The 14,902-nt window shown below is 32.5% G+C and overlaps 2 protein-coding genes across 2 annotated transcripts; one reads left to right on the top strand and one right to left on the bottom strand.

Moving 5' to 3' along the window:
- Positions 1-756: 756 nt before the first annotated feature.
- LOC114741200 (subtilisin-like protease Glyma18g48580) lies at positions 757-7,066 on the top strand (the record flags this gene model as incomplete). Its single annotated transcript, XM_028929453.1, has 6 exons — positions 757-861; positions 969-1,078; positions 1,161-1,258; positions 1,427-1,591; positions 2,198-2,255; positions 6,751-7,066. Coding segments are annotated over 6 exons (852 nt in total), but the record flags the coding sequence as incomplete, so codon positions are not given.
- Positions 7,067-11,584: 4,518 nt separating this feature from the next.
- Positions 11,585-14,522, bottom strand: LOC114741202 (MDIS1-interacting receptor like kinase 2-like). The gene is made up of 2 exons (XM_028929455.1): positions 12,147-14,522; positions 11,585-12,061 (listed from the first exon to the last, which is right to left on the bottom strand). The coding sequence occupies exons 1-2, from the start codon at positions 14,320-14,322 to the stop codon at positions 11,706-11,708; spliced, it is 2,532 nt and encodes an 843-aa protein (XP_028785288.1). The 5' UTR covers positions 14,323-14,522; the 3' UTR covers positions 11,585-11,705.
- Between the last annotated feature and the right edge of the window lie 380 nt (positions 14,523-14,902).

The following is a 14,902-nucleotide window of genomic DNA, read 5'->3' on the forward strand; positions in this document are numbered from 1 at the left end:
TGAATTTTTATCATATTTATATTTTTCAATATATTATACATATGATAAAATTATTTCTTTCTTATATTAGTTGTAAAAGAAAGTTGTTAAAATTCTTATTATATTTTTTCAATTATTATTAATAATCAAGAGAAATTGATTTTAATGAAATATAAACAAATTTTCTAAGAAATTATCTTCCTATTCTCAGTATATATCTAATGATGACGTCATGATGATACTTTCATTAACACCAATTTTGTAGCTAATTCTATTCTATCGCAATTTCATTGCTATATTAGCTGGGGAAATTTTTGAGGAAAAAAATTTCGTTGCTAGATATTCATTGACGGATTAGTAATTGACAGAAATTTCGTTACTAAAAATTCCGTCGGAAACTAGTGATAGAATAATTTTTTTTGCTAATTTTGTTGGTAATAAGCTGTTTTTTTTTTGGTAGTGTTTTCATAAGCATCCATATTTCTTCATGTTGTCAAAAAACAAGTTGCATGGACGTATACAATTTGATACATGAGTCAGCATGGTTGACAGCATATTATAAATTTTAAAACATGCTGTGGCGAAATTGTTTCTAGAATTTCAACCCGTCACCTCTAAATTACATGGAAGCAACACCGGTGTTCGAATGGCAATAATATAATCTAGGGTTTCACTGGGATATAATAAGTTGTGGGATTTATAAAGCTAGGAGGAAGAAGAAGAAGAAGCGGACTCGCCATTCTGCAGTACGTAGGCTCATCACTGTGATTCTCATCAACAATGTTTCAGCTTCTTCTCTCATCCTTTCTGCTTTGCTCCTCCTTCATTATAGAGCTTCAGCTGCAACCTGCGTATGCCATTAATAAAAAGGCAAGTCTTTGTGTGTGTGTTTCAATCTTAGTTCTTAATTAATGTTCTTTGATAATTTTCTTCGTCGTGTGGTTATTGTCAAAACCACCTTCATTAATTTCATCACCCATCACTTGCAGTCCTACATTGTATACCTGGGATCCCATTCTCATGGCCCCCGACCTTCTACTGCTGATATGGACTCTGCTACGAACTCTCATCGTGATTTGTTCGCTTCTGTTCTGGGAAGGTACTGTCTGTTCAATTCAATCTCAACATTGTCTTCATGATTAATGTTGATATATATATATATATATATTTGTGTTTGGCAGCCATGAGAAGGCCAGAGAAGCTATGTTTTACTCTTACAACAAGCACATCAATGGCTTTGCTGCATTACTCGAAGACGAAGAGGCACAAGAGCTCAAAAGTAAGATTTTTCTTTTTTTTTGAACTTCATATGAATCGTCGTCCTCATCATCTTTTACAGACGGAGTGGTTCAGATCTGTTTTTAGTATGAAAGCAGACCTGGAACATGAGGATTGAGTTATGGGAGATGATGAAGAAAGTATGGTTGGGAAAATGATATATGTGCAGAAAATCGAAGGGTGGTGTCGGTGTTCTTGAGCCAATCACATAAGCTGCACACAACCAGGTCACGGGACTTCCTTGGACAAGAGAGGAACGGAAGAGTTACACTGGACTCTGCCTGGGTGAAGGGCAACTTTGGTCAAAATGTCATCATTGGCAGCATTGATACTGGTAATGATTGCTTCTATATCTCAATAAATGCGTGTATTCTGTCGTGTGCTTTTGATTTTCCTGTCAGAGCAAATGAGTTACTTTGTATTCCCATTCTATATATAACCAACATTTTCTTGCATAAAATTAATCTTTACTTATAAAAGGTGTTTGGTAACCCTTAAAAGCAGTTAAAAAAAATGTTTTTATGTAAACCTAAATAAAAATTTTCTCACATTTTTATCTATAAAATCATTTTTAAAAAGCTAATATGAATACCGTCAAATATAAGTAATATTTTTTGTTTAGAATACTCTTTTTTAGCCCAACAACATGCATGTCTATCTTATCAGCTTTCCCCACATAGTATCTCTCACTCTTGCTCCACTCATTCCGTCCATTACTCACCGTCTTCATGAATAAAAGGGTATCTTTGAAACAGAAATTACCTTTCTTATATATTTATTACTTTTAACCAATTTGAACCAACATTTTGATTTATGTAATTTTTAATTAGCTGTTGTGTCTATATATAAAAGACTAAAAGGAGTATTAATATTAAACTTTTTATATTTTTAAATATATGTAAAATTAAAGTTAATAAGTCATCTATCTTTCCTTGAATAGGTGTCTGGCCAGAATCGAAAAGCTTCCGGGACAATGGATATGAGCCCATACCGAAGGGGTGACGTGGAGGATCCAAAATGTGAGATGTTCAGTTTGTCTAGCGTTTCTAATAGAACTCTTTGCAACAGGTTCCATTTTTATCACTGATTATTTATTTATTTATTTTTGCCAACGATCACTATTTATTTAATTTGAATGCTTGGTTTAAAAGGCTTATTAATTTCGTTACCAAAAATATAGCGACAAGGAAATGGACAATTCGTTAACGGCTAGTAAGAACTTGTGATATGGCAGTGTGTGCAAGAGACTTCGACGCCTCACTATCTACGAAATATTGATACACTATAATATACTTCTCCGGTTTTTAATATAAATATTATTTAACTAATTTAATTAGATTAACAAATTTAGCTAAGTTAGCTAATTATAAAAAAATTCTGTCGCTAATTCCGTTAAATAAAAAATTCCGTCACTAAAAACATTTTTTTTGTAATGAATCAAGTAGGAGGGGGAGGAAAAATATTAACAAAGATGATTAGCGACAAAGGAATTAGCCACGTGGCACTCTACCAATTACCACGTCATCACCGGAGACCACCTCCACGTGTTGTTGTCACCTTACCTCTGTCTGTCACGTGTGGCGCCACATGTCGCCAGGACCTCTCCATCCATGGCTTGAACCCAGGACCGTCTCTGTGTGCGTGTGCGACTTTACCAATTGAGCTGCAATGAACTTGTTGACTTATTATGTAAAATTAAATGTATATAATATTATTTTACACAAACAATTATATATACATATATATTATTAAAAACTAAAAATATACTATATGATAATTTTAATCATAACTATTTTAATGAAAAATAATTTTTAAATATTTGTTTTATAATGTTTTATTTTTTTTAAAATATTTTTAATATAATTTTAATTTCTAACGACACTAATTTTGAATTTTAAATCATAAATAATTTTTTTATAAATATTTTTTAAATTTATTTTTTAATTAACATTGATAAGATATACAATTTAATTATATATGTATTATATTACATTATATTATAATATCTATATATGTTTTATATATTTGAAGAAAATCATTTACAATTAGTCAAAAAATCTTGTTATTCAAAAAATAACGGGTTAAGGTGTGCCTAACACCCCGAATTATTTTCTCAAGTGCGCCTAGTGTCCTAAAGTAATTTTCGGTTCATCCATATCCAGGGCTAACAGAAAAGTTAAGTTTGACTGTTACCTTACTGATAGAAAAATCTCACGTGGCGAGCATGCAGGCGTCTGTTATGTATTTTTGATGTGTTAAGGAAGGCCCAGCACCCCGAACTATTTTCCCAGGTGTGCTCAGTGTTCTAAAATAATTTTTAGTGCATCTAATGTCCTAAGCTAATTAAAACAGTGTGTCAACATCCCAGGCTAACAAAAAAGTCTCATTTGACCGTTACCTTGTTGACTCAACTAAAGGTTGACTAAAAAAATTCTACATGGAGGAACGCAAGAGTCTGATGTGTATTATTTTAAATGAAAATTCAATTTATTTGCTCATCTTCTAACATTTATCTTCTGCTAGTTTTTAAGCTTAAAAAAAAAAAGAAAGACCACCGATCCACCCTCTTAAATCCTGATACATGTACCACCCATTCAATCACATTCTCGTCTTCAACATTTTATCCCATTTCTTGCACCATTTCGATTTGAAACCGCAACCGCCGTCACAACACACTTTCGTCTCTGTCTCTATCAACTCTTCATCCGACTCGTATTTGCTTTCCTCCTTGTAGAACACATTAAACTTCCCCTTGGTCACTCTGTCGACATCACCGTCACCTCCCGAGAAAACACCTACCACCACCGGGCTCGTCTCAGGAGCTTTAGTAAAAATAATACACATAAGATGCTTGCGTGTCCGCCATGTAGAATTTTTCTGTCAACCTTCAGCTGAGTCAGCAAGGTAACGGTGAAACGAGACTTTTTTGTTAGCTTGAGATATGGACGCACTGTTTTAATTAGTTTGGGATATTGGATGCACCAAAAATTATTTTAGGACACTGGACGCACCTGAAAAAGTAGTTCAGGGTACGGGCGCACCTTAACTTATCAAAATAATACACATCAGATGCCTGCGTGTCTGCTACATAGGATTTTTAGGTCAACCTTCGGCTGAGTCAGTAAGGTAACAGTCAAACTTAACTTTTTTGTTAGCCTGGATATGGATGCATCGTTTTAATCATTTGGGACACTAGATGTATCGAAAATTATTTTAGGACACTGGGCGCACCTGGAAAAATAGTTCAAAATGCTGGACGCACCTTAACCCAAAAATAACTGCTATAATAAAATTTAATAAATTATGCTATATAAAAAATTAAATGATTTGAATAGATTATGATAAATAGTATTCTCCTACTTGTATATATATCCTATACAATTTATTTTCTTAAAATTCTTTGTATATACGATTTGTTTTGTATTGAAGACCAAAATCAATCTATATCATGGGTATTAATTATATCGTGATTAAATTTTATTGTTTAATGATTGAAATTCAAAATTCACTTCAATATTAGTTTACATTTATATAAATTCATTTTTTGGTTTTGAATTTCCATCATATATTATATATTTCAATATATTTTACATATAATAAAATTATTTCTTTCTTATATCAGTTTGTATAAGAAAGTTACTAATATTCTTATTATATTTTTTAATTATTATTAATAATCAAGAGGAATTTATTTTAACAAAATATAAACAAGTTTTCTAAGAAATTGTCTTTCTATTTTCAGTATATACATAATGATGACATGAATGATAACGATATCTTCATTAACACCAACTCCATAAATATATCAATTTATTTTATAATTAAAAATGTTTTTAAATCATTATATTCTTAATTGTTATTATATAAATTTTTGTAAGATTATAATTTAAAATAAAAAATTTAAAATTAGTGACGGAATAGAATTAGTGACGGAATTAGTGACAAAAACTTCTGTGACAAATAATTTAGCGATGGAATTAGTGATAAAAATTTCTGACGGTTTTTGTTATTAAATATTTATTGACGGATTTTCTGACTGATTAGCGACGGAATTTAGCGACTGGCAGAAATTAGCGACCAAATTTCCGTCGCAATTCGGTCAAAAATTAGTGACGGAATTTGTTTCCGTCGCAAATTCCGTCACTAATCAGTTGTTTTTTTTATAGTGATTATAGTTTGGAGAGTATTTATAGGAATAATTTAAAAAAATTAATAAATATAAGAAATAGTTCTTATATTTAAAATTAAAATTAATTTAATAATTAGGTCTTATATTAAGAATAAAAAAAATATTTACTTCACCCACAAAAAAGAAAAGAATATATAATACATTACTTATAAGTGACGAAGAATTGGACAATTCACAATTGGTTCATCTCAATGATGGATCGCATGGGGCTACCACGGGCGCACAACTTCCGACTATTTTTATGCATTTCTTTATTTTGCCGGGCAAACAATTCTAAAATTAATTTTAGCCCCTCATATTCCATAAAATTTTCAATTTTTCCCCCACATCATTTGTGTCTCTTTAGAGCCATATCCTTCACTAAGTCATCTTAGATTATCTACATCAAAATTATTAAATGGGCTAAGATGTAATTTTGAACTTGATCTTATTTTTCAGATACAGTGTTGCCTCTAATTTTTTAGTTGTGTAATTTTGCCCCAGACCTTATTTATTAAGTACAATTTTGTCCCTGATCTTTTTTTCTTAGGTACAATTTTGCACCTATTCTTTAGGTGCAATTTTGATCCTGAGGGTTAAAATTTTGACAAAAAAAAAAAAGAGCAGCGTCAAAATTGCGTCACTAAAAAAATCCAAAACAACTTGAAAAATAAAATTTAAAGTTATACCTTAACCCTTATTAAATTATAGAATTGATCTACAATTTTTTTATTCGAACATTATCAAGTTCAATTGTAAATAACTCTCTAAAATTGTTTTTCGCTTCTATACATACTCAAATTCGAGATCTGATATTTAAGCAATTAAAGCCTCTTCGATTAAAAGCACTGCATGTTGGTGCTTTTAATTATATGAAAATGGTATGTGCTAGCCGTAATTGTTCGTATATGTCTTGATATAACTATTTTACACGAGTCTGAATCACTGTCAGCTCAATCAAATTTATTGTACATGGCTCAATTATGGTTCGTTACTATTATTATCATTTTTTATTGTTACTTTTAATTAATTGAAGTATACATATGGTAAGCCAATTTTTTTCACACTTAAAATTCCTGTTGTTGGCTTTAAATTACATTAATTTCTTTCAACTTTACTAGAATTATTAAAAAAAAAAATTCAAAATTGCTCCTACACAATCACAAACATTTCACTGTTGTTCACTTCTTCGCTTCAATTTAATTTTCCCCTATGAAAATAGTACCCATTAACTCATTTGTAGACACACACTCCAAAATTTAATAAGAAGAAAATCTATATATATCCATATACATGCTCACGTTCTATGTAACATGATGAAACAGGAAGATAATAGGAGCAAAAACCTTCTTTCAAGGCTACGAAACAAAAAACGGCCCCCTTAGCTCATCAACTCGAATCAGTGCCCGTGACACTGTTGGCCATGGAACCCATACTTCGTCAACGGCCGGCGGCAACTTTGTGAGAGATGTCAGCGTTCTCCGAAATGGCAACGGCACTGCAAAAGGAGGATCTCCAAAAGCCCGACTTGCAGTGTACAAAGTATGCTGGGGCCGCGATAATTCTGAAGAGTGCACTGATGAAGACTTGATTAAAGCTTTTGATGAAGCCATCCATGATGGTGTTGATGTGCTCTCTTGATTAAATGTTACTCGTATAGTAACAAATGTTGGGCCTCCAAGCACATATACTGTAAAGGTTAAAGCCCCAAGAGGAGTTGAGGTTGTTGTCCTTCCATCAACTTTGAGCTTTCAGAGGACAAACCAAAGGAAGAGCTATCGGGTTATTTTGCAGGCAAGACGTTCAGCCAAAACTTCAGAGCCATCATTGGGAGAGTTCACATGGACAGATGGCAAGCACAAAGTGAGAAGTACTATAGTAATCCCTCAACATGCAAAAATGGCTCTGTAGATTTCAATGTTGCCAATCTAGTTTGTTGTGTGTTAATCAGATAGTGAGAGGTAGTGTTAGAGTGACTGTTTTCAGATGCGTGGATATGCTGAACTATGTTATAATTTAAACATGACGGTTCCTACCGGAAAATAAACCCGCTAGGTCCTCCCAAGCAACTTCAACTTCTGATTTACTGCTTTTGGTTTCTACTTTCTTCTATTTGAATCCTATTGGGTTTCCATTTTGCCCCTGTTTTGTTGAATCATGTGTTGGTCTTTCATCTGCAGAAAAATGATACTGTGCACTTATTTTGAAGTACATAAAGCACATATTAGCCCATATAAAAGGCAACTTTGAAAATAATCTTATTGAGAAATAGATCAATCATCCTCCTGCCCAAGACTTGGTGAGGACAAAGAAACAAGGCTCACTATCCACTTAACTCATTATCCTTGGCAATCATTATTTGACATGAAAATAAGAACGGTAATGACCGGCTATTTGAACTAGTAATTTATACCATTCAAATCCAAATATAAAGGCCAAGTAAACCAAATGATATATCTGGTTAAATTCTGTTATGATGCCTGTCCCTAAATTATATTCATGTGAAACAGAGCTAGTTAATATACAAGGATTCAATGCAAATAGCAATCGAAGACTTACACTGCCATAACCTATCTAAGAAATCAATATACCAAGATCATTAAGTTCGCTGTGGAAGCTTAGGTCAACGGCAGTGGCGCAGTTGCTCGATTCAACGACAGATTAGGAGTGTCTACGGTCGATTGAGAAAATTGGGAGGAAGGTCATGGAGAACGTGAAGGCGGAGGTTGAACCAGAAAATTTGTGTATATTTTCTAGAAAAACAAATTTTATTTTTGTTTGTGCATTAAAAGAAAACATCAGAGTTCTGTTAAAACAAAAAAGTTGATTTAATTTAGCCTAATTTTAAATTTTTGTAAAATACTGAAGTTGCAGTTTTTTTTTTTTTTTTAAAAAATTATTGATGGAATCCTATTTCATGGAATCCTCGACAACAATGGAAGAAGGGAGAGTCCACGAAGAAGCAGAGTATGTCCAAATATTCTAGATGATGCTGTCATCGCCCATCCACGCTAAGTTTGGGCTTTTGCCCCGTTTTACCAAAAGACAAAACTAGAAGGAGCGCACATGACCAATCAGTTTTTTTACTTGCTATGATAATTTTTAGTAATTACCTTTATTTGTTGAGATTTAACGGTGATTCTCCCGCATTTATAAGTGAAATCTAAAAGGAAATTAATTAAGGGAAATTAAAACTAGGTAGGCTGAACCGTTGAAATGCTATTGGAATTATTGGAGAAATTTTTAAATACTTTGAGAATACCACATCATTTATGCTTTCCCATTAAAATCACATCTCAAATGTTTTTTTTTTCCTCTTGCACAACTTACCTGGCATTTTTCACTTGATGGAGTCTATTATTTTAATATTTCCTCTGAGTATAAATACAAGAGTTAATTTAAGAATTTATTTTAATATTAAATATAAGATTTCAATCTTTTTTTTCCCTTCAGTTCATATTTTTTAACCAATCCATATTAATTATATTATATTAAATGGGCTTTCCATGAATGGGGTAATGAATAAGAGAGTATTAAAAAAATAAACGTACTTATATTATAATAATTAACTTAACTAATTTATATAATATTTATAAATTAGTTATCAACTTTATAAATGTGTGTTCATATGTGCACATGAAACAGGAGGGCATATAACATTTTTTCTAGAATTATGTTTTCTTAATCTCCATCTTATCTCTAGCTACTATCAGTAATCAATTATTTGTTAGGGAAGCGATATATGTTAGGGAAGTGATATATCTCTATCCACCTTTTTTTTTTTTTGCCAGAGATGTATTGCATTTATTAAACTATCAATTTTTTTAACCAAAACTATGAAATATCACTAAATTAAAGCTAGGATCATATACATATGCATGCAGTATGAAATAAGTTATCGTAGTATATAATATTAATGATGGCTTATGAAACTTTCTATATTATAATCCTCACACCGCTAAAATGTTGTTGTATGTTTCACACTTTATAATTGTATATTAGAATTTATACATAACATGGAGAATCTTCTTAAATATTTGCATTGACCTCTGGTCCATAAAGGAATTAAGAATTGACAGGAAAGCGGGTTTAGGTATTCACATATATTTTAAATGTTAAATTGGTGTACTTTTATCTGGTTTCAATAACCACAATACAATTTTTTTTAGCGTTAATATAATTTTTAGTCCTTTAAGTTACTATAGATTTTGATTTGTCGAATTTTTTTTGTTGGTCTAAAACATTGGTTTCTAAAATTAAATAAAACCTGGACCATTTTATCTCATGAAAAAGCAAAACTACTAGTTTAAAAGTTGGTAGGCTAAATATTGTATTAACTTTTTTTTTTTGGTTGCATTGTCATCCGCAATAATTGACAATGAATATTGCACGTGTACCAGGGTTGAATAATATATGCATATAATAGATATTATACATAACCAAATAATAAAATTAAATTGATATGTTAAGTTTTTTTTTCCGTAATAAGGAACATATTATGGGCTCCCTTTTCTTTTGTTAATTGTCTTTTTAATTGTGCTAAGCAAAAAAAACAATGCCTCATTTGGTTGCATTTTTACACGGTGTATAATGTAAAGCCTGAAAAGAGAATCTTATAATCCTTTTTGCATCTAAAATTTGGGATGAAAAATGATTCCATCAAATTGATCTTTGGTTAAAGTGTGATTCTCTAATCTTCTCCTTTCTCATCCACCACTATCCTTCATCAAATTAACCATCCTCATCAATTTGTTGTTAATATTATTTTTTTAAAAAATACAATTTTTAACTAATGACCAAAGGTTTTCATTAAGTTACTCCATTCGTCGCTTATTATAAGCAACATAAGACTCTATTACATAAATCAAAAAGTTAGTTAAAGACAATAAATAGATAAAAATTAGAAGTTCTTTATCTAAAAACACTTGTTTATAGGGAAGAGAGAGTATAAAAAAGAGAATAAGAAAATTATTATAATAAAGAGAATTATGAAAGGGAGAGAATGTGTGATGAAGAGAGATGATGGTCTGAAAAATGAGACAATAAATATATTGAATATTAAAATAAGTAATTAATAAGGGTAAAATAGGAAATTTACTACAAAAATTTAAGACAACTTGAAAATGTTGTTTATATTTAAAGATAAGAAGGAGATGGTAGTTGTTGCTTATAAAAAAAGACAGAAGGAGTATATAATATAATATTTGACTATAAATATGTTAAAGTTACTTTATAATGAGTTGTATAACATAACTTGATAACGATATAAACACGGTAACTTTAATTATTAGGATTGAATATTTTGGCTTTTTGGCAAAAAAAATATTTTGGATTCACATTGTCAATATTCCCTTACTTTAGTCGGAGGACACCATTGTTTCTTCCATTGACGACTCTTACTCTTTCTAGAAAAGCATACATTAATTAGTTTCATTACAAAAACGAAAGAAATACAGAGAAAAGCAAACGTGTGTTTATCATCAACAAACATTATCATTGACCTTTGGCCCAAAGGGACATTAAAAAATTTATTGGCCTAGAGAGTGTTTACATATTTAAATTCTTCAAAATTCCAAATTGGTGTGCTCTCGGCTTCTGTCCCGGCCCCACTGTATAGTTGGGTTTCCACGGTCCCTTTTTCTTAATGTTTATTTGGGTTCATTGTCATTTAATTACTAGAGGGCACATAGGGTAAAGAATGTTAAGAAATAAAATAAAAGAAAAATATATATCATGTGTCTTAATTTATAAAATAAATTGAATTACAACAATAAACAATGATGGATTAATTTTGAACGGGGTGATACTTTCCCTTTCCCATTCAGATAATTATTTTGGGATATGATAAGATATAATAACACACAATCACGTGGGATGACTAATTATTAAGTCAAAAGTGAAGGTATTATTGTATTGTTTATCCCCGAAAAATAATTGATAAATTAAGGTATTTGATTCTATTTACCTAACACATTGCTAACTTTGTTGGAACAATGAACATTAGTGCCCGCTGGTTAATAACGTTAGTGATTATATATTATCACTTTAAGTAAAGCGTAACATTTTAAAATTTTTAAGATGTCTCACGAATTTTAGGGTAAAACATTTGGTAGTGTTAAATATTGTCACCTATTATATATTCTATAAAGGTGAAAAATATAATGCTCAAAGCAAACATTCACTTAATTCAAGCAACATAACTGATCATACCTATGGTACATATGATCTTTGAGAGCTTACAATTAATTATGTTCATCAACATGTCAACTAATTGACGAGTTTAGCCGTTCATTAGTTGTCCAATTGTGATGCTGACTAATGGTTCTTCCATGTGAGACTTTGGTTGCCGTTCAAGCTCCGTAGATACTTGTTCCATTGTTGGACGAGAACGAGGATCCTCATTCAAACAAGAAAATGCTATTTTTGCAACTGCAATAAGCTCATCAATGATTGATTTTCTAGGTGGTGAAAGTCGTGGGTCTAGCACATCCTTTAATAGCAAATCATATGTTGTTGATTTCTCCATCAAAGATGAAATAAGCTCTCCTGGATGCATTCCCATAATGATCTCCAAAGTCAACACTCCAAAGCTGTAAACATCACATTTCTCGTTTGCTTCCATAACATAAGCAATCTCTACAATAGTTTTAATGTTACAACCTTAATATAACAAAGAGTATAAAGTACTTTAGGAGAAACGAAAAGAAGAAATTAGTCTTACCTGGTGCAGTGTACCCAAAGGTGCCAACAAATGTGGTCATATTGTTTGAGTTAGGATTTAGAAACTTGGCTGTTCCAAAGTCAATGAGGTGAGCTTCTTCATATTCTGAAGTTAGAAGTACATTCTTGCTTGATATGTCACGATGAATAATAGGAAATGAACAGCCATGATGCATGTGGAATAAAGCACTAGCAACATCTTTAACAACATTCACTCTCTTTTTCCAATCAAGTTTAGTGGCTTGTTCTTCATCCTTTAGTATGTTGTCTAAGCTACCACCTTCCAAGAACTCATAAACCAGAAAGGAAAATCGTGAATTGGAACAAAACCCATACAACTTCACAATGTTACGATGTTTGATTTCTGTCAAAGCTCGAATCTCACTTGTAAAAGCTTTCTTGTTGGAGATCTCCCCACTTGGTAAGGAATGAAGTCTTTTAACAGCAACAATATCACCTGTAGGCAACTCAGCCTTATAAACACTTCCTTGGCCGCCTTTTCCAATGAGATATCTATCATCAAAGTTCATTGTGGCTTCGATGATATTTTCATACAATATTTCTCTGTTGGAACTCCATACAAAATAAATGTCTTGAGATTGTGCTTCTTCATCTTTGTTTTTTGCTTTTCTTTCATGTAGGATAAAGATACAAGAAGCTCCAACCACTACTAGTAGTAATATGGCCAATGGGAGGAATATCTTCAAAAAGATTTTGCTCTTACGACAAATTTGCGAATTACCACAAAGATGTAAGCCAGTGACATTACCACACAAACCTTTATTATTCCTCAATCCTTCAAATGTTCGAAAGGCTGGTTTGTTTGGAACAGGGCCTTCTAATTGATTGTTTGATAGGTCAACATTAATCAAAGTTGACATTGATCCACTAAAACCAAAAGGAATGGTGCCAGTGAGATCATTATGTGAGAGGTTCAACACTTTCAAATTGGGTAACATTCCAAGTCTAGACGGTATTTTTCCAATTAGCAAATTGTCACTAAGATCGAGCTGTTCAAGCCCTCGGAGGTCACCAAACTCAAGGGGAATGCTTTTGTCAAATTTGTTTCTGCTCAAGTTCAAGATCCTTAAGCTTTTAAGTTCCCCAAGCTCTCTAGTGATTGAGCTATTAAATTTATTTGCCGCCAACTCCAAAGTTTGAAGCCGATTAAGTGATCTTATATCCAAAGGGACATTACCAGAGAAGTTATTGTGGTTCAAAGAGAGTTTTTCCAACATTATCAACTTCCCTAGTTCTTTTGGAATTTGTCCAGACAAATAATTTGAAGACAACTCAAGTTCACCAAGCTTAGCTGCCTCCCCTAGTTGTGGTGGTATATCACCAGAAAGCTTGTTATTACTAATATATAATTGCCTGAGATTTTGACACTTCCCCCAACTGGATGAAAGGTGGCCATACAATTGATTTCCACTTAGATCAATGAAGTCCAAATCAGGATATACTCCAAAAGCATTTGTTACATTATCAACTAGTTGGTTACCCTGAAGCCTGAGTCTTCTTAGACTAGAACAATTCTTCAAACTAGTTGGAATAGGACCAGTGAGCTGGTTATGTTGAGCAACAAACCTAATTAACGTCCCGCCCTGACAAATCTGTTCAGGCAAATGGCCATGGAAATGATTATCACCCAGTTGTAGATTATACCAACTTATGTTATTCATTTCCGATGGAAGGCTACCACTAAGATTATTCCCCATCAATACTAGAGTGTTGAGCTTTGTCATGTTTCCTATAGTGGAAGGAATCGATCCTGAAAGATTGTTATCTTCTAAATAGATTTCTTGTAAGTTGATCAGGTTTCCAATGGATTGAGGAATTGAACCAAAAAGCTTGTTATTTGACAAGACCAACTCCTCGAGACCTATCAAGTTCCCCATAGAGGGAGGGATTGGCCCGTAAAGTTTATTGCTTTCTAAATTAATTGTTGCGAGAGAATCGAGTTTTCCAATTTCATTTGGTATAGGACCAGAGAGATTGCAAGAAACGATATAAAGTTCTTGTAACCTGTTCAAGTTTCCAATTGATGATGGGATTCTACCAGATAACATTGAGTTATTTGACAAATCAAGTTGCAAAAGATTGCTCAACATTCCAATCTCTTCTGGAATGGAACCAGAAAGAGAATTTTGACCAAGCACCAGATTCGTCAGGTTCATCAAGTTCCCAATTTCATTGGGAATTCTATCTGTAAGCTTACATGCACTAAGATCAAGAACACTGAGAGTGCTCAAAGCTCCTACTTCTTTAGGAATGGGACCAGTAATTGAAGGATTTTCAGACAAATTGAACCTCAAAATATTGGACAAGTTGCCAATCTCTTGGGGAATGTTTCCATAAAATTGGTTGTAACCCAGGTCAAAATACTGCAGACTAGGAAACAAGCAAAGCTGAGATTGTGAAGTGTACCTTGTAGGCTAAGATTTGACAGACTTATATTGATCACAGACATGAATTCTTCATCACATGAAATTCCCTTCCAGGTTCTGCAAAGATTAGTGCCATTATTCCACGAAGACAACGTTGCTTGGCTTTGCTCAGTAAGGCTGGCTTTCCAGTTCAACAGAGCTTTTGCTTCACCATCTTCAATGGCAGCAGAAACAGAAAATGTAAAGGAAGCAACAAGAAAGAAGAATATGGAGAAGACGATACACCGAAATGATAGAAGCTTAGCGGAGTACTCATAACTTTCAGACATGGTGATTGTTTTGGTAAATTATTGAAGTGAACAAGTTTCTG

The sequence above is a fragment of the Neltuma alba genome, unplaced genomic scaffold (assembly GCF_004799145.2).
Source record: "Neltuma alba isolate B1F8T4 unplaced genomic scaffold, ASM479914v2 tig00003316_pilon, whole genome shotgun sequence".
In the NCBI taxonomy this organism is placed as follows: Eukaryota; Viridiplantae; Streptophyta; class Magnoliopsida; order Fabales; family Fabaceae; genus Neltuma; species Neltuma alba.